Source organism: Mchenga conophoros, linkage group LG10 (assembly GCF_057382185.1).
Source record: "Mchenga conophoros isolate Kocher_MC1m ecotype Shallow Benthic linkage group LG10, M_conophoros_male_GT1.1, whole genome shotgun sequence".
NCBI classification, from domain to species: Eukaryota; Metazoa; Chordata; class Actinopteri; order Cichliformes; family Cichlidae; genus Mchenga; species Mchenga conophoros.
In genome coordinates, this window is record NC_140535.1 from 28,112,612 (window position 1) to 28,137,906 (window position 25,295).

A 25,295-nucleotide genomic window follows, 5' to 3' on the forward strand; every position below is an offset into this window, starting at 1 on the left:
TGCAATCCCATGGTCCAACAGCGTTGGATCTACCAACAGTAAGGTAAGTGACATTCAAAAAAGCACAGTCCTATGCTCTAGTATCAATTTTTCAAATTTGCTCCCTTGTACTCCCAGTATTAAGGTAAGTGACATAAAAAAAACAAAAAACACAGTACTATGCTCTATTATCAATTTCTGTACAATGGAGAAGTCAAAATTGTTAGCTTTACTCCCCTGCGTCTGAATGCAGCCCAAGAGTTGAAAAATAGAAGGATACTCATGTTGATATGGATAATGTTCAGTGCCTTAGGCATGAAGGAACATGGCATAAATTACACCATTTCTTTATGTATAAAGAAAGCAAAACTGTTAAAAGTACCACATTTTTCCTCCTCCTGCTCATGCTGAACATTTGAAATTTACCTCTGTAACAAGGCCTACGTCCTTCAAGACCGATTAGTATAGACTGGTAAGTAAAAATTAGACACCCATGTCCTAAAATGGGAATATGGTTATGATGAAAACTTCTTTTTGATCAGCGGTAGTGGACATCAATGACAGTTGTGTCACTGTCATCTGATGGGATCTTCCCTGTTTTCTCTGTATTATTGTAGAGGGTTTACCTTGCAATATAAAGCAGCTTGAGGCAAATGTTGTTAAAAATTAAATCTACTAATCTATCCATGATAAATGACAAGCAAACAAGGACGCTACTTGTTCAAGTCATCTGGCACAGGTCAGTCTTTCCAAAATACCACAAAGACAAATTTCTGATAATTCTACATTTTTATTAAAGTATGTATAAAATTCAAATACCATGGCCCCCTATCCTACCCCAACATGGTTTTGTCACTGTATACACATAAATTAAGCAATCTAGTAGAACTAAAATACTAATTTACATTATTTCACAAAGTAATCTGTATTTTTATGTATACAAAAAATTTGACATAACAGAGAGATAACAAGTCAGTTATATGTCTGGAATTGTCTGGAATTGACATGTAACAAACTGCAATGGTGTTGAGTAACAAACCAAATAAAAAATTTAAATCATAAAAACTGAAACCTTTTGACTCTAATGTCAAACTGTCCTCATATTTCATTCCAGGCTGTGCTACTAAACTTTAAAACAACTGTTATTTAAGTTACAGTGTTTAATTCACAGCATTTTCTTCATTTTACGACACTCTCCACGATGTCTAGAGTACTTTGCATTTCGGAGCAGTAGAATATAGAGCATGTAACCTTCTGTTTGTTGTACTGTGGACTGTTTAAACCGATGACCCATCAGGTATGCTTACGGGAGATGTGAGCAGGGGAACCAGCAGTAAGAGTAATAGGATCAGTATATGTGGGGGAAGTGGTGTAGCATGGTGGGTTGTCAAGTTCAGATGGAGATCCAATACTGTTGCTGGAGGAGTCATCTGTGGAAGGATCCTGCAAAACACAGTGACATGAGCCCAACTTCACTCTCCAAAAGTAATATTTTACTTTTATTAAATTTCATTGTGGCTATTTGTGTAGATGGCTCTCAGATTACCTAATAGCGAAACTCACTGGTTTCGGTTTACTGAGCTTAGCCTGTGAGACTGATAAGGTGCTATTAAATGACCAAAAAGACTTTGATAGCTTGGTTTTGAAGTATATGCAGCTAATGAGACAGTTTATAATGAGCACCTTATAGCTGGTCTGTCTGTCCATGCAGCTATTAAACTGGCTAGCCTTGAGTTTTATAAACATTCCTTAGTACTTTTTTTGCCAGAACATAATGTTGCATGTATTCCTTGTAGTGACTTGTGGGTTTTATGCCTAAAGATTATGCAATAGAAGACAAAATTTGTTAGATGATAGTTTCAGATTGCTTCAGATTTGTTGTGGTGTTATTCACGACTCACAGAATGTAACAAAATAAGACCGTTAATGAAAAGTGTTACCTTTTGCTGGAGGATATAAAGTGAAGTTACTGCATTTATCCCATTGTGCTGTGGCATTTTTGGAAGCACACAATCTGTGATGAAGTAAAATAAATAAATAAATAAATAAATTAGTATTCAAATTTATTATTATTTGAATACAAATTCACACTTCGTTTTCACATTTCATAACTGTCGTCACAGCTATACTTTACCTGTGTGATTGATTGGTGTTTGGTGAGAGCGGTTATAAAACCTGGAGAGGTGCTTTCTAGGGGGCTGTCTTGGTCTGTGTAGACAAAATATTTGATCAGTTTTGTGATACTTGGCATTGAATTCAATTATTTAATAGCCAGTCTTACTTTTTAGAAGGTGTCCAGCAGGCACATATAGTCACCAAGGTGATCAAAAGAAAGATGCCTCCAGTAGAAAGGATGATATAAAGGGAACTTCTTTCTGTTTAGAATGTACAAGATTACAATTAATGAACAACACAGGCACTGACAAAACAAAATGTGCAACTAGAGCGAATGGTATAACACACAGTATTCCTTCTCTTTATGCCCATGTGACACACATATACCTTCTGGGTCTGCTTTTCACTATTTTTGTACTGTTTGTACCAGCCTTTCACATCACTATCACATTATCATTGATGAGCAATGTATATGTTGTCAACCCTGCTTAAACTTGATCTTTTAACAACAGTCAACTGTGGCCAACTGTGGGTTTTTTTATATTACTTTCCCGCTCCTCCAGAGATCTGAGTCATGAGATGTTACTTACTTACTGAGCTGTGTCTTTGACGACCTGCTCCATGCCTCATGTGTCTGCTGTGAATGGCAGATACGCAATGCATTATGCAGGTCTTTCAAAGACACCTTTCTTTGGCTTTCAAAAACCTCAGACTTTTCCTCCATCCCTACCAGAAGGCAGACATTTGTAATTTCTGAGAGAAATCTGTCAAAAGATTTAGGGAAAATTTAGTAATGTAGAAAAGCATCCTCTCTGATCAACTGAAGGAACTATTTTCTTTACTTTATGTAGACCTGCTGTGTTCTTACAGCTGCATAGTTATATAAGTTATGTCACCCTCAGGACAGCCTGAACCAGTCTTTCAAATGAGCTATTAAACTGTTAACGGAACAAAAACTAAACACCTGAAATTATACTACTGAATTTAATATTTTAGGCAGTGCACTGCAATACTTAGTAGTCAAAATCACCACCTTTATTAAATTGTGCAATTATTTACAGGCCTTGAGATGAAACTTGTTTTGAACTGAGGCTATAAAAATAAAACTGAATTCAACTGAAATCTGCTGCCCATGTCTCTGTGTCTACCATGATGTTTTTAACCCTTGTTGACATTGCAATAACTAACTAAGGCAGTGTTACTTACTGTATACAGTCAGTCTAATTGGCAGACTTGTCATATTTCCCACCGGATTCTCCACTGTGCAGCTGTAGACATCATCATCTGCCATCAACACCCGCTTGATGGTCAAAAGCTTCTGATCAGGAGAAAACACGAACCTTGTCTCATTGGTCAGGAGTTTTCCACCTTTGAACCACCTGTATGTAGTCCTGGTTCCATTGTCATGAGAGCAGTTGAGGACAACATTTTCGCTAAGCTCCAGTAATGATGAAGACTCCATGTTGATATAAGGCCTGGATATAGATTCTGGATACAAGAGACAGTAGATACAATAGTTCTGGATATGTTAGCAGATAAAACAATAAACATGCTTCTGTCCTTTTTTGAAGTCGTTTCTTTCTTGTAGTCTTTACACATGCAAGAAACACTGAAGGAACTTTTGAAATAAATTATGCCAAGAATATTAGTTTTTTTTTTTTCTACAGGGTGGGCCATTTATATGGATACACCGTAATAAAATGGGAATGGTTGGTGATATTAAAGTCCTGTTTGTGGCACATTAGTATATGAGAGGGGGCAAACTCCTCAAGATGGGTGGTGACCAGGGGGGCCATTTAGAAGTCGGCCATCTTGGATACAACTTTTGTTTTTTCAATAGGAAGAGGGCCATGTGACACATCAAACTTATTGGTAATGTCACAAGAAAAACAATGGTGTGCTTGGTTTCAAGAAGTCAGTCTATTACTTATAATTTCTCAGGGAATAACTTCTATCATAACATCAGACAATATATTAATCTTCTCCTTTTGCATGGTCCCTTTAGGGGTCGCCACAGCTTCACACTATCCCTTGCTATCCACTAAAGGCACAAATCTTCTTTGTGGTCTAAAGTTGCCTCCTGCCTGGTAACTTTAATATCCTTTGTGTAATATATCCACTATCCCTCATTTTGCACATGTTCAAACCACCTCAGCCTTGCCTCTTCAACGTTGTCTGCAAACTGTTCAACCTGAGCTGATGTGAATGTCTCTGCTGGCCACACCTATACTCACTATTATATATTTGTTTTATATACACAGATAAAAGGTTTGGTGTGCATTCATTTAGTTTGGTTGACCTCTCCATTCCTGTTATCTTCACCTTTTACTGTGAGATAAATTAAGTCTTTTATCAGTTTATATAAGTGTTTTCCAAAACCTGACTAGAACTATCCATCCCATCCATCCATCTTCATCCGCTTTATCCGGGGCCGGGTCGCAGGGGCAGCAGCCTAAGCAGAGAAGCCCAGACCTCCCTCTCCCCAGCCACCTCCTCCAGCTTATCCGGGGGAACACCAAGGCGTTCCCAGGCCAGCCGAGAGATATAATCTCTCCAGCGTGTCCTGGGTCTTCCCCGGGGCCTCCTCCCGGTGGGACATGCCCGGAACACCAACCCCAGGAGGTGCCCAGGAGGCATCCTTGTCAGCCCGAACCACCTCAGCTGGCTCCTTTCGATGTGGAGCAGCAGCTGCTCTACTCTGAGCCCCTCCCGGATGGCCAAACTTCTCACCCTATCTCTAAGGGAGAGGCCAGCCACCGTTCGGAGGAAGCTCATTTCCCCCGCTTGTATTCGCGATCTTGTTCTTTCGGTCACTACCCACAGCTCGTGGCCATAGGTGAGGGTAGGGACGTAGATCGACCGGTAAATTGAGAGCTTCGCTTTTACACTCAGCTCCCTCTTCACCACGACGGACCGATGCAGCATCCGCATCATTGCAGCCGCCGCACCAATCCGGCTGTCGATCTCCGGCTCCCTTCTCCCATCACTCGCGAACAAAACCCCGAGATACTTGAACTCCTCCACTTGGGGCAGGAACTCATCCCCGAAAAGGGTGGGCACTCCACCCTTTTCCGGCTGAGAACCATGGCCTCAGATTTGGAGGTGCTAATCCTCATTCCCGCTGCTTCACACTCGGCTGCAAACCATTCCAGTGCGAGCTGGAGGCCCTCACCCGATGAAGCCAACAGAACCACATCATCTGCGAAAAGCAGAGATGAGATTCTGAGGCCACCAAAGTGAAAGCCCTCCGCCACTTGGCTGCGCCTAGAAATCCTGTCCATAGAAATTATGAACAGAATCTGTGACAAAGGGCAGCCCTGGCGGAGCCCATCACCCACCGGGAACGAGTCCGACTTATTGCCGGCAATGCGAACCTAGCTCTTGCAACAGTTGTATAGGGATCGAATGGCCCATAGCAATGGGCCAGACACCCCATACTCCCGCAGCACCTCCCACAGGACACCCCGAGGAATACGGTCGAATGCCTTCTCCAAGTCCACAAAACACATGTAGACTGGTTGGGCAAACTCCCATGCACCCTCAAGTATCCTTGAGAGGATAAAGCGCTGGTCCATGTTCCGCGACCAGGACGAAAACCGCATTGTTCCTCCTGTATCCGAGGTTCGACTAGCGGACGAACTCTCCTTTCCAGCACCCTGGCATAGACTTTCCCAGGGAGGCTGAGGAGCGTGATCCCCCTGTAGTTGAAACACACCCTCCGGTCCCCCTTCTTAAAGATGGGGACCACCACCCCGGTCTGCCAGTCCAGGGGTACTGCCCCTGATCTCCATGCAACATTGTAGAGGCGTGTCAACCAGGACAGCCCTACAACGTCCAGAGCCTTCAGTAACTCGGGGCGGACCTCATCAACACCAGGGGCTCTGCCACCAAGAAGTTGTTTAACTGCCTCAGTGACCTCGCCTCTGGAACTATTTATTTATTTTGTTTATGCCAGTGGTTTGCATTCCATTTAAATTCAACAAGCAAAACAGCACTTGCTGCTCATGCCAGCTCAAACTATTGTGGAAAAAGTTTGAGCTGGCATGAGCATTTGCATGCTCATCTCAAATAATATCGATGAAAAAGTCTCAACAAAATGTCTCAACAGAGCCTAAAAAGTAAAGGAAAAATAAAGTTAAAGTTAATTATTGTTCCATAAATTTATGCTAATAAAAATTAGATGATTTACATCTGTGTGCCTGTCTGCTAACAGCCGACATATCAGTACAGCCAAATAATTCATGGAGTGACTTCATGAGATTCCCAGCATTCTTTCAGCCACCTACAACTTGAACAGTAGCCCAATCAGGCAAAGAGAAAAACATGTGAATGTGTAAGGACTTTAAAACTGTCTGGAAAGAAAGCTGATTACAAAGCGTGAACAGTGCAGTACAGTTTAATAAAATCTTTTGCATTGTGGGATAAAATGTTTGCAGAAGCGCCTGAGTGTTTGAGTACGTCTGAAACACACAATGATTCAGAAACCTGAACTCAGAGCAAGACTAATGGTGTGCAATATGAACAAAGAGCCACAAAGACTCATAGGCAGCATAGCAGGAGGAAAGAAAGATAAATATGAGTGTTAAATTATAGTTCAGCAGGTTTAGCTCCAAATTTTCATGCTGAACAGTTCACTAATGGCTTTTTTTACAGTCTAGGTAAGTGTTTTGAATCATCATGGTTTAAACTTATAGTTCAAACAATAAACACATCTCTCTATATATATTAAAACTGATAGTATTGCATTCTGCAACAGCAGACAAGGGTTAATAAAATGTGCTTTTACACCTGAAAACATTACAGAATTGTACAAATGGACATGTCCTCCTACCATCCACAGTGAGTGTGATGCTGCCCTCTCCTGGAAAGGTATCATCTGTGATGGAGATCTCTACGTCATATGTTCCATCATCAGCAAATCTGAGGTTGTGGAGAAGCAGAGTCCCATTCCCAAATACCAGGATACGATCCCGGTACTCGGGCCTCAGCGTCCCAATGATGTCCGTTCCAATCGACTGGACAACCGTGACAGATTTTTCCCTTTTAAGTAGCCACTTGATAACTGGCAGGTCTAAGCTGAAACTATCATAGCGGACTGACAGAAGGGCCTCCCCTCCTAATTTACCTCTAATGAGAGTATTTGGGATAGTCATATTCACTGCCAACACTCCACCTGCACAGAAACAAAGAAGAAAGGTCCATGAGAAGTTTCTTTTCCATTTTAAACAAATTCTAGTATCAGTTAACTTTTACAGAGTTTTAAGATGACTGGCTTTTTGGGGAGCCAGATTTTGGGGAACAATGTTTTTCCATCAAATATTCCTAATGCACTTTACAACAACTACACTGGCATGAAAAATAGCATCATGCAGCTCTACACCAATAACTGTAGAAAACAGTCATTGCTCTACACCAACACTCTCCACCATTAATTAGAGGCGCCTACACCCAGATGATCAGAACTCAATCAGCAACTCTGAAAAAAGGTAAAACTTTTTCATCTTGAAAAATCTTTTTTTATAATAATATTTTTTTTCTACTAAGTATACTTAATAAACTGGTAACTGAATACAGAAATGTTGTGTAGGCTACTTTAAAATCATCCCACTCCACTATTTCATAGCCAATCTCAACAGTGAATACTTTAAATTCTCTAAACACTTCAAAGACTGCAAGAGTTTCTTGTTAGTTTTAGGTCATCTTCTTAAGAGAACAAATTTTGAATGATTAGGTTTATCTGGGCAGCATTATCAGCAGTTTAAGTTAGTTGAACAACAACTAATCATGTAAAACATCACAAAACAGATTATGTGACTGCGCTTGTTGCCACACCTCTGTAACTGGTCCTGTAGTTTCCTCTGTTGCAACTGCAAGCAGCGCAACCTGTAAATGGGCTCCTCCCAAATAAAGACTGGAGGTTGCATAACTGGTATGATATTCTAGTCAAAACTAGATGTGAGAATCTTTCTAATGTTTGATGCTTTTCAAATATTTCAGTGAAGGTTTTTGCTTCAACATGTAATTTTTAGACTTCTTTCTTTATGCTATTCTTTTGTCTGCTTACTTCCCTTGGCTGCCCTTCTTTAGCTTGGTGGTTGAGATACTGTTGCCTCCTAACTTTTCCCAGCGAGTTATTTATATGACCCTGAATTCATATCTACAGCAATGTAAGGTTGACCTTACAACATAAAATACTACAAGACTGTTTTGTGATTTGGTTGTATAAGATTAAAATTCTATTTAAAGTTTAAGATTTTTTGTGGCTACTTTACATTTGTACCATAAAAAGAAAAAAAAATGTTTTTAGTGTTTTTGTACTTAAAATGTCTTTTTAAAATAGTTGAAGTTATTTTTCTGCTGCCGTGAGTTTCCTGAATTTTACTGATTAAAATAAAGATAATGAAGCTTTAAGTTGAAAATCTTAGAAATATGGTACCAGATTCTTGCTCTGGATGGCATTACCTTGTCCCCCAGTAACACTGTGAGGAACCTTCATAATTCATTTGACCATAATATGTCCTTCAATGCACATATTAAACAAATATGTAGGACTGCTTTCTTCCATTTGAGCAACATCTCTAAAATTAGAAACATCCTGTCTCAGAGTGACGCTGAAAAACTAGTTCATGCATTACTTCTAGGCTGGACTGTTGCAATTCTTTATTATCAGGATTTCCTAAAAACTCCCTGAAAAGCCTTCAGTTAATCTAAAATGCTGCAGCAAGAGCACTGACAGGGACTGGAAAGAGAGAGCATATTTCTCCTGTATTGGCTTCCCTTCAATGGCTTCCTGTTAAATCCAGAATTGAATTCAAAATCCTGCTCCTCACATACAAGGTCTTAAATAATCAGGCCCCATCTTATCTTAATGACCTTGTAGTACCATATCACCCCATTAGAGCACTTCGCACTCACACTGCAGGCTTACTTGTTGTTCCTAGAGTATTTAAAAGTAGAATGAGAGGCAGAGCCTTCAGTTTTCAGGCCCCTCTTCTATGGAAGTAGCTTCCAGTTTAGATTCGGGAGACAGACAGTATCTCTACTTTCAAGATTAGGCTTAAAACGTTCCTTTTTGGTAAAGCATATAGTTAGGGCTGGATCAAGTGACCCTGAATCCTCCCTTAGTTATGCTGCAGGTGTAGGCTGCTGGGGGATTCCCATGATGCACTGAGTTTTTCCTCTTCAGTCACCTTTTTCACTCACTATGTGTTAATAGACCTCTCTGCTGATATTAATCTCTGGCTCTGTCTTCCACAGCATGTCTTTTATCCTGTCTTCCTTCTCTCACCCCAACCGGTCGTAGCAGATGGCCGCCCCTCCCTGAGCCTGGTTCTGCCAGAGGTTTCTTCCTGTTAAAAGGGAGTTTTTCCTTCCCACTGTCGTCAAAGTGCTTGCTAATAGGGGTCATATGATTGTTGGGTTTTTCTCTGTATGTATTATTGTAGGGTCTACCTCACACTATAAAGCGCCTTGAGGCAACTGTTGTGATTTGGCGCTATATAAATAAATTAGGGTCAATTCAATGTTAACTAAAAAAAAAAAAAAAAAATGATACTCTTGAGATAAGAAATGTTCTGAAGCAAATGCACGAACCTAGAAAAAGTAAGTAGAAAATTAACACAAGAATAGCGAGGCTATGCATAATCTTAAAATATAAGTTTATATTATATCTATGAATCAGACTGAGTTATCTTAACTTTTTACACTCTATGCTGAAAAATGTAAATTCTGCAAACTATAAATATGTAATATTCATATAACCAGCAGTATTTAAAGAGGAAGTGCTGCAACTGGACAGTCCTGAAAGCCTAGTGACTTTTTTTTTTAAGACATAAAAACCCTTAATACACCTTCCAGCTTGACAAAGTTGATAATGAATGTATTGTTTACAATTGGAAAGCTTCAATGATTTAAAAGTAACTACACACCCATCCGTTTTTGAATATTATACCTATCTGAATAGAATAAGGGCCCAACTAATCTACTGCCAATGAAGAATTTGTGCACAATTAAATAATTTATATAAATATATTATAATTTATCAGTATTTTAACTTTGGGAAGTGATACAGTGGTTAGATGAAGACCAAATACTTTATCATTGTGGGAAAGCGGGCACTGCACCCCGTCACTGTTGTATACTGGAAGCCTTTGCATGACAGATCTATATTACCATGGTGATGGCTTTTAGACTTTGGGATGGGCCAGCATGAACCAACAAAAGTGAGGATTGTTTGTTGAAATTTCCTTCTTGGCAGTTCATGAAAAGAGCAATGGGAGCAATCCAGACACCACGCTAGCTCTGCAGAAACAGAGCAGCTCAGTAACTCTGTTGCTAACCACAACAATGGCAGGACAGTGATGACACCCAGCCACAGCTGAAAACACTGGCTCTAGTCTGTGAGCCCTTATTAATTAGAAGAATGGTCACAAAACACCCCCAGAACCTCATGTAATTAAATTTAAATATATATTCTCTGAAGCCGTACTTTTTGTAATACCATTGAAACTTTAAAATAGGCAAAATGTTGCAAAAATGATCAGAAACTAGTGATCATACCGTATTTCTCAATACTATATCTAATTAGATCAAAGTATGCAACCGTATCTGGAGCTGTTGTTGCCATTTCCATCCACGTCACAGCTGGCAATTATAAAAACTCCACCTGCCCCTATAATTCAGTTATTCTGAAAATGTTTGTTAATTTGCAAAATCTACTAGAAGCATCTGTTCATTTAATGACTTGGTGATGCAATAACATGAAAAATGACATTTAAAAAGAAGCAAATTTCAGTTTTCTAAAGATTTGCAAATTTCAGCAGTACATGTAGACAAATGTACTGCTACACATTGTTTTATGCACAAATCCTAATAATCCAGTACATTAATATATAGACTTGTACTAGGCAAGTATTTGCTCATCTGGAGAATAAGTTTGAAGCACCCATATAAAAGAAGGTAACATACCTGAATTGCAGAAACCAAAACACACAAGCAAAAAAATCTGGTAAATTATTTTGTTTTTCAATGGAGCACCCTTCTCTTCCTTCATCTTGGGTCTCAAGCTTTGTTTTCCTCCCAGACGAGCAGCATGATTTGTGCTTCTGGGTTGGACGGAGGACACAGTCATTCATTCAGGCTCTGCTGGAACTGAGTACATGTTGTTCACAAAAGCCACTGTAGAAAGAGGACAAAAGCGTGTGTGTGTGTCTCTCTCTCTATAGATGGGTCTACATTTTTATTGGGAAAAACTAAATTTCATATCAACAATGCTTCACTGTGGTGAGATTTCAGTGTTCATAAATTAACAAAATACAAACATTGAGATTAGGCATCCTGGACCAAACATTTATCACTGACAAAGCACCCAATGTGTAGCCTAGACAATTTTATCCATTGTAATCTGCTTCCATCTAAACTTTTAAAGACAATGCACATATAATCTACAATCATACTAACATACACTATTTTTAGACAGAAAGATACCAGTGGTTTAAAAGAGAAGTAAATAAATAAACAGAGGTGCTTTCTATTTTATGAGAAAATGCTGCATTGTGTAAAACCCTGAAACTCCTTTTCCAGTCATAGTCACATTAGTCATGTGTTACAACCTGTGTGGGGGCCAGGACATGGCCACAAGAAGGCAACCACTTCTTGACCATGTCAACCACTGAGAAAACCCATAGTTGCATTTATTACTCAAAAATAAATAAATAAAAATTAAAAATCCTGAACAAATAAACTGGTTTTTCGGTTCAGTTCAGTGCAGCACCATCTGCTGGCTTGAGTGTTTAAGTTTTAGATAAAGGGTGACCCAGTGTCCATGTGTTTGTGTATGATTGATATTCCTTGGTTTTGTATCAGTTGGTTGTTGTGTTTATGTTACTGTTCCGTCCCTATTGGACTGTGTTTTGGGGTTAAAAGAATATTTAGTTTAGGTTCTCTGAGTGGTTTATGTTAGGTTGTTTAGTTCCTTGCTGTTAGTGATCTATTTTTTTTTTTTTTTTTTTTTACCTCCCTAAGTGTCTACTCAGGTGTTGTGTTTTGTGAGTCTTGTCTCTGTTTCATTCCTCCAGTCCCAAGTGTTAAGCTTACATGTCTTGAGTTCAGCCTGTGTGTTTCCTGTCTTACTTTGATAATCCCTGTCCTTTGTCAGCATGTTCTGCTTTGCTTCCTTGATCTCGTTATGTGTAATTAGTTGTTTCTGTTTCTCACTCCCTTGTTACCACCTGTGTATTTAAGCCCTTTTCCCCCCCTCTGCTTGTTGCTGGTCCACCTGTGTATAATTCTTTGAGTCATCGTGTTCTAGCTGCAGGTTTGTTTAGCTAGCTTTCCCAATTTAGGTTTTTCTAAGTTTCTGTCCTTGCCATTTCCACTTCTGTTTGAATTGTCACCATTTGAAAATAAAAGTTAACTCGCAGTAAAGCCAGTGCCAGCACTTGGATCCTTCTCTTGTAACTCCACACATCTGTTGCTGAAGCTGTGACAAAGGGTGGGTAATTGTATGATCATTAGTTTCATTGCTTTGTGTTTTCTTTCATTATCTTGTATTCTCTTTTTTTCCCCCCTCATTGTGCTTTAACAGTTGCAATATAGCATACTGATTACATTGGTGGGCCCAAGGAGAAATCTTTTTACTTTTGCAGTGGCTTAAACCACTTAGAGTCACAATGTCATTATCTTTGAGCAGTTTAAGTTCACCTATTCACACCTTTGTGTTCTAATCATCTGTACAATGGCCATCTACATCAATTATTCATGTGTACGTTAAGCCTCCAACTGATTGTTTAAAAACATGGAACTCAAAGCTGAGTCTTACACTCAAGAGAGTTTTAAAAAGTCATTAAAATGAAGATAATACTTGAATATTACATTGTGATAAATGGAAAATCTTTAATATATTGTTTAAGAAGCTTGGAAAGAAAAGCGTCTGGACTTTAAGTTGCTCAAAGATGTTTCACCTCTCATCCAAGACTTTTGCAGTGGCTTAAACCACTTAAAGTCACTCGTTAATATTGTAATCTATTTGGAATAAAATGATGTAATACATAGTGGAAACTAAAATCAACCATTGGAATTTAAAAATTACCAATAGATAATTAAAAACAGTTATCACTACATAGAACCTGAAGACATTACAATAGTCAGTCAGGCAACCTAAAAAGACATTAAAAGAAACCAACCTGAAACTTTTAAATTCAATCATCATGATCAAAAGGCATTGCATAAAAGCCTCACCCTGCTCCAATTCCCTGAAAAGGATTACGGTAAATGTGAACAGAGCCCTGTAATCACTCATGCTAATGAGCCACCTGACTAATCAGGTAGGCTGAGTAGTCGCTAGCAATGCAGACAATGGCTACAGGTCACTATAAATTCAGGGTCATCTGTAGTCTGCCTTTCTTTCAACAAACAGCACAATGGCACCACAGAACACATCAGTCAAGCTCTGCAAGGCAACCAAAAGGAAGGCCAGTTCTGAACAGGCCTTCAGCAAAAGGACAAGGCTGTCAGAGTCTGTGACAAGCAGGGAAGTTGGCGAGGGGCCTTTGGACTACAAGGAGAATGATCCAACTTCATCCTCGGTGAACACTGGCAGAGGTATGCTTGAAATTCTGAATCCCTCAAACCACATTGTGTGCTTAATTTAACACTCATTCAATACTTAATCTTAGATATTCCCTTGTGTTAGAGTTCAGGTAACACTGGTACCATATTACCATAGTCCTTTCTCACACGTTATGAAACCAAATTGGTTCTTGATTGTGTCCGTTCAGCTGAATTTGAAGCCAGATACATCCAGGAGCATCAACTTGGTGAAGGAGGGTTTGGATCAGTGTTTGCTGGCTATCGTAAAGCAGACAATTTACCGGTAAGGATCGTTACATGTTTTTCCATGAACAGAATGCAAACTATATCATTCTGAAGCGCTAACCAAAATCCTGTTTGTTTCTTGTAGGTGGCCATAAAACACATTCCAAAAAACAAGATTTTTTGGGAAAACAAGGCAAGTGAGCAACACCAGTTACTACTCTGATCCATCACTGAAATAACTGATGTTTATTTATGAGTTTGAGTTTCTGTAATGCTCCAATCTTTTGATTTGGTGGTGATGCAGGCTGAGGATGGGAAGTGTCTTTCAGTGGAGGTGGCCATTATGTTGAAACTCCAGGATGGAAAAACTGGACAGCTGCTGAACTCGACATCTGTGTCCTTGCTGGATTGGTACAATCTACAGGAGGAGCAAATTCTGGTGCTTGAGCAACCAATCCCTGCACAGGACCTCCTTCAGTTCATTGAAGTCAATGGAGGTTGTGTAAAGGAGGGCGTGGCCAAGGTAAGATGATTGGGGGTCTTTATAAGTGTGTATTAAACATTTCTATTGCTGATACTAAATTGCCTGTAACCTTTCACCATTTCTACATTTGAAGGCCTCAGACAAAATTTACCTATAATTCAGCTATGCTGAGGAGGAGAATTAAATTTATTCACCTCCTGAGCACCTAAACAAAGTGTGGAATTGGCAACATGTCCTGCAGTTTTCATTTTGGTCATGTAAATGCCATCTTTATACAAGTAATTACAGTAATAGGACTGCCTTGTGGGGATGGCAGTATGGCACTTTGAACTAGCAATGCATAGAAAACCCCCAATTCTCACACAGCATGTTTATTTGCCTCTTTCAGATCATACTGAAACAGCTGGTCGCTGGAGCATTGGCGTTTGAGGACAAGAACATCTTTCACCGTGATATTAAGGTGGAAAATGTTCTAATAGAGACTGGCTCAGATGTTCCACGTGTTTGGCTGATTGACTTTGGCCTTAGCTGTTTTGTGCAGGAAGACTCTTTCAAAGTGTTCTATGGTACGTTGTCCTGCTTCAGCCTACCTATTTGTTTACCAGTTTACCCATTTGCTTTAATCCTTTTCTTAATGAGGTCTCATTCCTGTATTTTGCAGGCACAGTTGCTCACGCTCCTCCTGAGTGGTACAGCTATTGCAGCTACAGTGCTGGTCCTACAACAGTGTGGCAGCTGGGAGTGCTACTTTATGAAAGCCTCCACAGAAAACAGTTTGAGACCCAAGAGTTTATCAGGCACAAACTAAAGATCAGCAACAGGCTCTCAAAAAGTAAGAAACACACTCTTGCATGATGAACTGTCAGCACAGGTCTGGTGTAGTTCACCTTCTTAAATCACTGTAGATCTCACCACATTTCCTTTGGTTGCTCCTCAGATTGCCGTCATTTCTTGAGAACTTGTCTAAATAAAGTTCCTGAGCAACGTCCCACTCTGAAGCAACTCTATCAGCACCCGTGGCTCTCAAACTGAAATGGTAACGCGCACACACACGATAATATTGAACAGAGTTATTAATTTTTGTCTTTCTGTTAAGGTGACGTGTAATATAAGCTAGACAGTCTCTTATGTTCTTTCCCCACATTTCTGTGACCATCAGGTAAAATGGGTACAGAGTGGTGCATTCGATTCACCTGTGGCACTGGTTCTGCTACAGTGTGCAGAGGACTGAATACAATCACCAGATGGAGTACAGCGAGCAGAGAAGGCCCAGAGTCTGGAGAAAAGGTTTGGGCTAATAGATTACACCAGTTCATGTTTTTGATTTCTCCAGTGCCTTCAACACAATCCAGCCCACAGTGCTAAGGGGGAAGCTGCAGGGAGTGCGAGTGGACCATCTGTTGTCCACATGGATTGTTAACTACCTTACTAGTAGACCCCAGTATGTGGGACTGCGTGTCTGAGGTGGTAGTCTGTTACACAGGGGTCCCACAAGGAACAGTACTTGCCCCTTTTCTCTTTACTGCAGACTTCGGTTATAACACAGACACTTGCCATCTCCAGAGGTTCTCAGACGACACCGCCATTGTGGGTCGGGTGTCAAAGGGAAACTAACTGGAATACAGGGAGTCATTAATGATGTTCTCAGCTGGTGTGAACAGAACCATCTTTGCATTAAGCCAGCAAGACAAATCATAGCCTAACCTAAAGACAAAAATAAGAAATCATCCGACTTAGTCGTGTAAACTTAAGCAGATCTCTATTGATACCTCCACCCCAATTAGACTCTGCTTTCTGATGTGAAGATGGAGTTTTTGTTTGCCTTCCACAGGTTTCATACTGGCCTATTTGTCTTAATTGCTTGTGTAAGGAGAAACTACTAAGGGAAAAAAAAAACCCCATATCTGTGCTTTTTACACCTATGTTCCACATGTCTTGCTGATTGACATCGTCCGAGCAGTTTTGTGCAGCTTCCATAGCATGATGCGTTAACTGGTATTTTACCAATTTCCCTCTCTGTTGCCCTTATGGGTAGAGCCATTGTGGAACTGAGTGCAGCAGGTACTTTGATAGAAGAGATTCTAGTTCCAAATTACTTGATATTCTTGGAGAGATACAATTGACCAATTTGTCAGATTTTAGGTCAAGTCATTTGTAACAGTTTAAAGTCTCAACTTTGACACACCACCATCACTTACGGCTATGACTGGACACAAGCACTCCTGATACAACTGTGGTCAAATCAGATTTAGAATTTATCAGAGTGCCATCTGTTGTCAGAAAGTGACATTGCAGGCAACTGTCAGTATGGGACATTTAAGGTAAAGTAAAGGGACAAACCAATTTTGCTCATTATACAGGATGTCCTGCTAAAACCGAAGAGTTGACAACCTTCGAAACAGCCCAGCATGCCTCTCTTGCACCACCATTTCAGCATGAATAAACTGTCCAGATTTCTAGAAATGAGAGCTGCTCCATCCAAAGTAGGATGTCATCTCTCCTAATAAGACTAGGTTCCCCAATCTATAAAGGCCATGTCTTTTTAGACCCCACTCAGACTGCAATATGAGAACATTCAACTAAACATGTCACTCCTGGTCTTATTTGGGAGGGGACAAAAAAAAACAAAAACAAAACCACGAAAGTCCAACATCGTTTGGCAATGTCACACTTAGATTCAATATTAAATTTGGTGAATTCCAAATGACATAACCAGGTGTCATTACTGCAGCTACAAGCAGTGTCTGCAATGCAGACAATGGCTACAGGTCACTATAAATTCAGGGTCATCTGTAGTCTGCCTTTCTTTCAACAAACAGCACAATGGCACCACAGAACACATCAGCCAAGCTCTGCAAGGCAACCAAAAGGAAGGCCAGTTCTGAACAGGCCTTCAGCAAAAGGACAAGGCTGTCAGAGTCTGTGACAAGCAGGGGAGTTGGCGAGGGGCCTTTGGACTACAAGGAGAATGCTCCAACTTCATCCTCGGTGAACACTGGCAGAGGTATGCTTGAAATTCTGAATCCCTCAAACCACATTGTGTGCTTAATTTAACACTCAGCTACAGTGCTGGTCCTACAACAGTGGCAGCTGGGAGTGCTACTTTATGAAAGCCTCCACAGAAAACAGTTTGAGACCCAAGAGTTTATCAGGCACAAACTAAAGCTCAGCAACAGGCTCTCAAAAAGTAAGAAACACACTCTTGCATGATGAACTGTCAGCACAGGTCTGGTGTAGTTCACCTTCTTAAATCACTGTAGATCTCACCACATTTCCGTTGGTTGCTCCTCAGATTGCCGTCATTTCTTGAGAACTTGTCTAAATAAAGTTCCTGAGCAACGTCCCACTCTGAAGCAACTCTATCAGCACCCGTGGCTCTCAAACTGAAATGGTAACGCACACACACGATAATATTGAACAGAGTTATTAATTTTTGTCTTTCTGTTAAGGTGACGTGTAATATAAGCTAGACAGTCTCTTATGTTCTTTCCCCACATTTCTGTGACCATCAGGTAAAATGGGTACATTCCATTCACCTGCAGCACTGGTTCTGCTACAGTGTGCAGAGGACTGAATACAATCACCAGATGGAGTACAGCGAGCAGAGAAGGCCCAGAGTCTGGAGATCAGGTTTGGGCTAATAGATTGCACCAGTTCTTTAACAGGTTTGACTCAGAAGCCCTTCCCTCCCCCATCCAAAGCTCTTCACAAGTCTCCACAACCTCAGTCTGGTGAGGGTCCTCAGGCTATGGAAGGCTAGGCAAGTTCCAAAGACAAGGTACACAAAGGAACCGAATCACTTCAGACCCGTTGCCCTGACTTCACACCTAATGAAGACACCTGATGTAAGAGTCATGTTTTTGATTTCTCCAGTGCCTTCAACACAATCCAGCCCGCAGTGCTAAGTGGGAAGCTGCAGGGAGTGAGAGTGGACCATCTGTTGTCCACATGGATTGTTAACTACCTTACTAGTAGACCCCAGTATGTGGGACTGCGTGTCTGAGGTGGTAGTCTGTTACACAGGGGTCCCACAAGGAACAGTACTTGCCCCATTTCTCTTCACTGCGGACTTCGGTTATAACACAGACATTTACCATCTCCAGAAGTTCTGACGACACCGCCATTGTGGGTCGGGTGTCAAACGGAAACTAACTGGAATACAGGGAGTCATTAATGATGTTCTCAGCTGGTGTGAACAGAACCATATTGGCATTAAGCCAGCAAGACAAAAGAGCTGGTGATTGACTCCAGCAAGAAGTCACCCCCTATTACACCAGTGAACATCCGGGGTTTGGACATTGAAACTGTGGGGGAGTACAAATACCTGGGTGCTCACCTCAATAACAAACTAGATTGCTCCATGAATACAAATGCTCTTTACAAAAAGGGTTTAAGTAGTCTTCACCTGCTACGGCGGCTGACATCCTTTGAGGTGAACAGGACTTCTAGGGACGTTTTATGACACTGTCGTGGCATCTGCCTTTTTTTGTATTATTAAATGCTGTGGTCGTTGGAATGGCAGAGGGGGACTGGGGAAACTAAGCTAATATCCATCATGGACAACACCTCCCATCCCCTGCATGAGCACTGAGCAGCTCGTTCAGCAGTGAACCCACAGTGAAGGAAGGAGCACTACCGCAGGTCATTCTTGCCAGCAGCTGTTAGACTCTATAACAGTTTAACATGGTTACTCATCGGTTTAATTGCTGCTACTCATTGCATCTTGTTTGTACACTGTATATTTCACCAGTATTCCTACACCCCCCCCCCCCCCGTGTGTACATATCTGAACACTTATTTATGCATATGACTTTCAGTTGCTTAGGTCTATATTCCTCTTGCTATAAGAGCTATGTAACATTCATGGGATAATAAAGGTTTATTCTAAATGAAGGTGGCACTGTTTGAAAATCTCTACAAAATTGATGGTTTGACACAATCACTCATCTCAATCTGAAGAGGTACTGCATGAATTGAATACAACTGATAAGGCTGTAGTGATTAAAGACATCTGTACAAACTGCCTTTCTTCCCTTTCAGGAGCAGCAGGACTTCTTGATATTTGACGGTCTCCTGATGGAGCAGCTCTAGTGTCAATCATAGCCTAACCTAAAGACACAAAAATAAGAAATCATCCGACTTAGTCGTGTAAACTTCAGTAGATTTCTATTGATACCTCCACCCCAATTAGACTCTGCTTTCTGTTTGCCTTGCACAGGTTTCATACTGGCCTATTTGTCTTCATTGCTTGTGTAAGGAGAAACTACTGAAGGAAAAACAACAAAAATAAAAAACCAACAACAACCCATATCTGTGCTTTTTACACGTATGTTCCACATGTCTTGCTGATTGACATCGTCCGAGCAGTTTTGTGCAGCTTCCATAGCATGATGCATTAACTGGTATTTTACCAATTTCCCTCTCTGTTGCCCTTATGGGTAGAGCCATTGTGGAACTGAGTGCAGCAGGTACTTTGATAGAAGAGATTCTAGTTCCAAATTACTTTATATTCTTGGAGAGATACGATTGACCAATTTGTCAGATTTTAGGTCAAGTCATTTGTAACAGTTTAAAGTCTCAACTTTGACACACCACCATCACTTACGGCTATGACTGGACACAAGCACTCCTGATACAACTGTGGTCAAATCAGATTTAGAATTTATCAGAGTGCCATCTGTTGTCAGAAAGTGACATTGCAGGTAACTGTCAGTATGGGACATTTAAGGTAAAGTAAAGGGACAAACCAATTTTGCTCATTATACAGGATCTCCTGCTAAAACCGAAGAGTTGACAACCTTCGAAACAGCCCAGCATGCCTCTCTTGCACCACCATTTCAGCATGAATAAACTGTCCAGATTTCTAGAAATGAGAGCTGCTCCATCCAAAGTAGGATGCCATCTCTCCTAACAAGACTAGGTTTCCCAATCTATAAAGGCCATGTCTTTTTAGACCCCACTCAGACTGCAATATGAGAACATTCAACTAAACATGTCACTCCTGGTCTTATTTGGGAGGGGACAAAAAACAAAACCACGAAAGTCCAACAGCGTTTGGCAATGTCACACTTAGATTCAATATTAAATTTGGTGAATTCCAAATGACATAACCAGGTGTCATTACTGCAGCTACAAGCAGTGTCTGCAATGCAGACAATGGCTACAGGTCACTATAAATTCAGGGTCATCTGTAGTCTGCCTTTCTTTCAACAAACAGCACAATGGCACCACAGAACACATCAGCCAAGCTCTGCAAGGCAACCAAAAGGAAGGCCAGTTCTGAACAGGCCTTCAGCAAAAGGACAAGGCTGTCAGAGTCTGTGACAAGCAGGGGAGTTGGCGAGGGGCCTTTGGACTACAAGGAGAATGCTCCAACTTCATCCTCGGTGAACACTGGCAGAGGTATGCTTGAAATTCTGAATCCCTCAAACCACATTGTGTGCTTAATTTAACACTCATTCAATACTTAATCTTAGATATTCCCTTGTGTTAGAGTTCAGGTAACACTGGTACCATATTACCATAGTCCTTTCTCACACGTTATGAAACCAAATTGGTTCTTGATTGTGTCCGTTCAGCTGAATTTGAAGCCAGATACATCCAGGAGCATCAACTTGGTGAAGGAGGGTTTGGATCAGTGTTTGCTGGCTATCGTAAAGCAGACAATTTACCGGTAAGGATCGTTACATGTTTTTCATGATCAGAATGCAAACTATATCATTCTGAAGCGCTAACCAAAATCCTGTTTGTTTCTTGTAGGTGGCCATAAAACACATTCCAAAAAACAAGATTTTCCTGGGAAAACAAGGCAAGTCAGCAACACCAGTTACTACTACTCTGATTCATCACTGAAGTTTATGAGTTTGAGTAAAGCTCATCCTGTCTTGATTTGGTGGTGATACAGGCTGAGGATGGAAAGTGTCTTTCAGTGGAGGTGGCCATTATGTTGGAAACTATCAGAAAAAAATAAAATAAATTGCAAAAACAAAACCCCCCAAAAACAGTTTTATATATCACCCTGGGTCACTTATGTGAAAAGGGAAAGACCATCTTTGAATCGAGGAGGGTGCCTAAGGGTACATCTGTCAACATCTTACAATGCTGTGGTTGCAGCCATTTTAACTCTCATGCTACTCATGGCCACTGATCAATGGTATTTGATCAATGTCATGACAGTTTGCATGTTAATGATCAAGGAGTTGACCTCTCAGCCCATTGTTCATTTAGTGGGCTAGTTGTGCAAATGTACTGTTTATAAGGTTGGGGAAGCCTTCAGTCAGCTGAGACTAAAGGAGTCACTTATATGAGTGAAGAAACATTTCTCTCACTGAGAACACCCGTCCAGATGAACAGAATCAACCTTTTGAGAGTCATAAGTGAACAAGTGGACTTGTATTGAATGTAAGCCTTTCCCTTCACCTATCCCTGCCAGCTGAGCTAGAGGCTGTTGTTTGACTTCCATAGGTTTCACACATTTTCAAACTTAACAAAAATAAATACTAATATCACCTTAGTGGGCAAGTCTTTGGATCAGTGTTTTGATTTGCATGCATGCTTATAATTTGATTCTTTAGTTTATAAAAAAAAATAAAAAATTGTAGGGATTATTAAAATATTCATTCCATCCTGATAATGGAGAAAATGAAATGCCCATTGTCATCATACGACGTTTATTCTATGTCTCTCGAACCTGGGACCAGGCCAGGAGACAACTGAAGAACTGTTTTTCTTATACATTCTTATATATTTAGGTTATTTATCATATCTATCGCATTAACCTTAGGATTTCTCTTTTCTATTTTGTATTGTAGACTGCAACCATGTACACATTTCTGCAGGTCATATTTTGCTGACAATACCTCATTTTGCGAGACACTTACTTAATACGCTCCTCACAATCAGTAAATGGCAACATAGACGCCACTAATAAACCATTTTATGCGCCCCCTAGAGCAGGAGTTAACTCCTGGTATGAAAATGCTAGAACAGCTGCTCGTGATTTAGGAAACAGTAACTGTTATGTCTGTTCAAAGGGTAATCCAGAACAGGTTATAGTAAAATACCCCATATCCGGTTTCCCCCTCACTGAGGGACTAGAGAAAATCGGCGGAGATAATGCTCTCCTTAAAGACACTTTACAGTTGACTCCGAGCCCTCTCGAACACACACACACACACACACACCTAACTAGAGCAATCCCTAATGGTTATTGGTTGTGCAATAATACTCTCAGATTAGCCTTACCTGTTAATTGGACCGGTACCTGTGGTCTAGTAACTTTAGCCCAAGAACTACTAATACAACAAACCTCTGATCTGCCTGTATCCAGCAGACGTACAAAACGCTCCGCTTACTCACATAACGTTTACATAGATGCTATAGGAGTTCCACGCGGGATACCAAAGGAATTAAAGGCACAAGGAGAAATATCAGCAGGGTTTGCCTCAATACTACCGTGGATACAGGTAAACAAAAATGTAGCCTGGATCAATTATGTTTATTACCATCAGCAAAGACATACCAATCTGACCAATACGGCCCTTAAAGCCCTAGGAGAACAGATGTCTGCTACCTCTTTAATGACCATGCAAAATAGAATGGCCTTAGACATGCTGTTAGCTGAGAAGGGAGGTGTTTGCGCGATGTTTAGAGATGTATGCTGTACTTTCATTCCCAATAATACCACCCCTAACGGTTCATTCACACAAGCTATGAATAGACTTGAAGCATTGCAGATAGAACTAAGAGCCAATGCAGGTCACGGTCAGTGGCTAGACAAGTGGCTACAGGACACATTTGGAAAATGGAAGGAACTAATTGTAGCCTTTGTAACCGTTGCAGCAGGCATTATTTTGTTTTTGATGATTATTGTCTGTTGTGTGATACCATGTATACGCTCTCAGAATTTTTGATATTAAGCTTGCTCGAAGGACCAGTTACATTTATGATTTGTTTTACGTTTATGATTTGTCTTTAGATTATGTTATTACATTCTGTCTTTATACTATGTTATCATTTTATGATAAAAGGAGAGAACTGTTGTGATATTTTGATACCATGGTAGCATTTACAGGATATTGTTTTATAGTGATATTATACAGGAAAACTGTTACTCAATAAGGCCCATTTACTAGTTTTTTTCTCTTTCTCTGTGACCCAAGAATTAATGTGTAAGAATCACAGGCTGGTACCTCAAGGTCAAAAATACCACAGAGATCACTTCCTTACTCCCATCATCCCTTCTTTATCTCTTAGAAAAGGGTTTGTTAAAGGCCAGGTGGTTTGTTTCAGAATTCACTAATGAAAGAACTCTGTATTCTATGTCTAGGAGTGTATTTCGCTGGGATAATCATAAATTGTAGCTGAACTGATAAACTATACAAAGGATACTTCTTTGCTCAGAGGGCAGGAAGACGCTTCCTTATTTGGTTTGTACCAGTTTGAAGTGAGAATCTGCTGACACACGAACCTTTTTCCTCTATATAAACTGTTATATGATGAATAAACCTTTGAGTTGGTTTGGGAAGGCAACCTGAAGCAGTCTGTGTTTCCTTGTTCTCCCAAGCTACTCCCGACGTCGTAACTAACCTGCTGAACGGCATACCTGAGTGTTACTTTGAATAATTTTGAATCTTATAGGGTAAAGACAAAACTCTGCTTATAGGTGCCCACGCCTCGGAGGAAAACCCGAGCCACGGATGACCCGGGATGGAGATTTCTTTCACTCTTCTTATTGTAACTATCACCACATGATTAATAAAGTATTCTGTTCAAATGCAGGTTAAACAAAGCTAGCCTTAGAGAACAGCAGTGATCCATGATGTGCAATTTAATTAGAGCTCTCCCACTGACTGCTTACCAAGAAACTTACTAATCTCAACCCTAGTCTTCATGCAGTTACTTGCAGTGGGTATTTATGCACTGAAAACCACAAGAGTGAGAAAGGCAACTGTATAAACAGCAACCCCCTCGAGTCTAGGGATGTGCCCCCGAGACAACTGCTCTGACCACTTTCACTGCAACACTACCAAGAGTTTATGAATGAATCCCAAAGGAGAAACATTCCTTCATCCTACCAGGGAAAGCTCCAATTCCTGCCTGTGCACACCAGACAATCAATGCCATCACTGTGGTATTAAAATCACCAAGTCTTAAATTAAGGGAAGAGGCAGAGATTAGGTAGGGTTGCTTTTTTTGCCTTCTAAGATCAGCATTGTTTTTAGGAAATATAGAAGGATGGTGAGCAACATAGAAGTTGCTTTGAATCACGTTAACATCTCAAAGAATAAAAATCCCTCTCAATTTCTTATTAATTGCCCCTTATAATTTTAACAGCAGTGTTAGTTGAAACAGCACCAATATTTGCCACTTAGCAAGCTCAGAGGGTAAATGAACGTTTACCCTCAATTTTAATAGTCCAGAAATGTTTTAGAAAGATTTCCAAACGTCACTCCAAACAAATATATTGCAGAAGGATTCATAAGACTTCTCAACACACTGATGTTAAGTGAAAGCAAGAAATAGACATTTTAAGATTAGCTAACAGATTAGCTAACACTTAACTTCAAATTAAAGGGAGAAACTCTTTCTAAATGCCTTTGTATGGACTCTGTTTGCATTTGTACTTTGGGAAATCATTAAAAAAGCTAGTTGGTGAAGCTAAGATACTGTTAAGCTACTATTACAATAGATGTTTAAGTCCTCAATTTTTTCTAGAAATAACATACACAGAGACGGATAACTAAGTCATTAAAACCACTTAACTCTTCCTGGGTTCAGTATTTCCCCAAGGGTTAGAGCTTCAATGGACTCCCAAAACAGTGGAATCAGGATGCAACTAGAACACTTCTCCCAAAATTAAAAGTAAAATAGGCTGCAGCTTGCTTGGCTGAGGCACACGCTA

General features: G+C 40.3%; 2 protein-coding genes across 2 annotated transcripts; one reads left to right on the forward strand and one right to left on the reverse strand.

The window, feature by feature from the left end:
* Positions 1–749: 749 nt before the first annotated feature.
* LOC146566161 (hepatic and glial cell adhesion molecule-like) lies at positions 750–25,291 on the reverse strand. Its single transcript, XM_085289696.1, has 8 exons — positions 25,157–25,291; positions 11,062–11,271; positions 6,926–7,267; positions 3,301–3,582; positions 2,261–2,354; positions 2,114–2,187; positions 1,920–1,993; positions 750–1,422 (listed from the first exon to the last, which is right to left on the reverse strand). The coding sequence occupies exons 2-8, from the start codon at positions 11,222–11,224 to the stop codon at positions 1,273–1,275; spliced, it is 1,179 nt and encodes a 392-aa protein (XP_085145822.1). The 5' UTR covers positions 11,225–11,271; positions 25,157–25,291; the 3' UTR covers positions 750–1,272.
* LOC146566162 (serine/threonine-protein kinase pim-1-like) lies at positions 13,515–15,424 on the forward strand. The gene is made up of 7 exons (XM_085287868.1): positions 13,515–13,695; positions 13,872–13,966; positions 14,054–14,101; positions 14,213–14,431; positions 14,781–14,958; positions 15,054–15,224; positions 15,330–15,424. Exons 1-7 carry the CDS (start codon positions 13,515–13,517, stop codon positions 15,422–15,424), a joined length of 987 nt encoding a protein of 328 aa, XP_085143994.1.
* Positions 25,292–25,295: the final 4 nt, after the last annotated feature.

Coding starts and splice junctions, on each gene's coding strand:
- LOC146566162 (XM_085287868.1), top strand. CDS start 13,515: ATGGCACCACAGAACACATCAGTCAAGCTCTGCAAGGCAACCAAAAGG. Junction 14,102..14,212: donor AGATTTTTTGGGAAAACAAG/GCAAGTGAGCAA, acceptor GTGGTGATGCAG/GCTGAGGATGGGAAGTGTCT. Junction 14,959..15,053: donor CTCTTTCAAAGTGTTCTATG/GTACGTTGTCCT, acceptor TGTATTTTGCAG/GCACAGTTGCTCACGCTCCT.
- LOC146566161 (XM_085289696.1), bottom strand. CDS start 11,224: ATGACTGTGTCCTCCGTCCAACCCAGAAGCACAAATCATGCTGCTCGT. Junction 7,268..11,061: donor TTTTGGTTTCTGCAATTCAG/GTATGTTACCTT, acceptor GTTTCTGTGCAG/GTGGAGTGTTGGCAGTGAAT. Junction 3,583..6,925: donor CATCACACTCACTGTGGATG/GTAGGAGGACAT, acceptor TCTTGTATCCAG/AATCTATATCCAGGCCTTAT.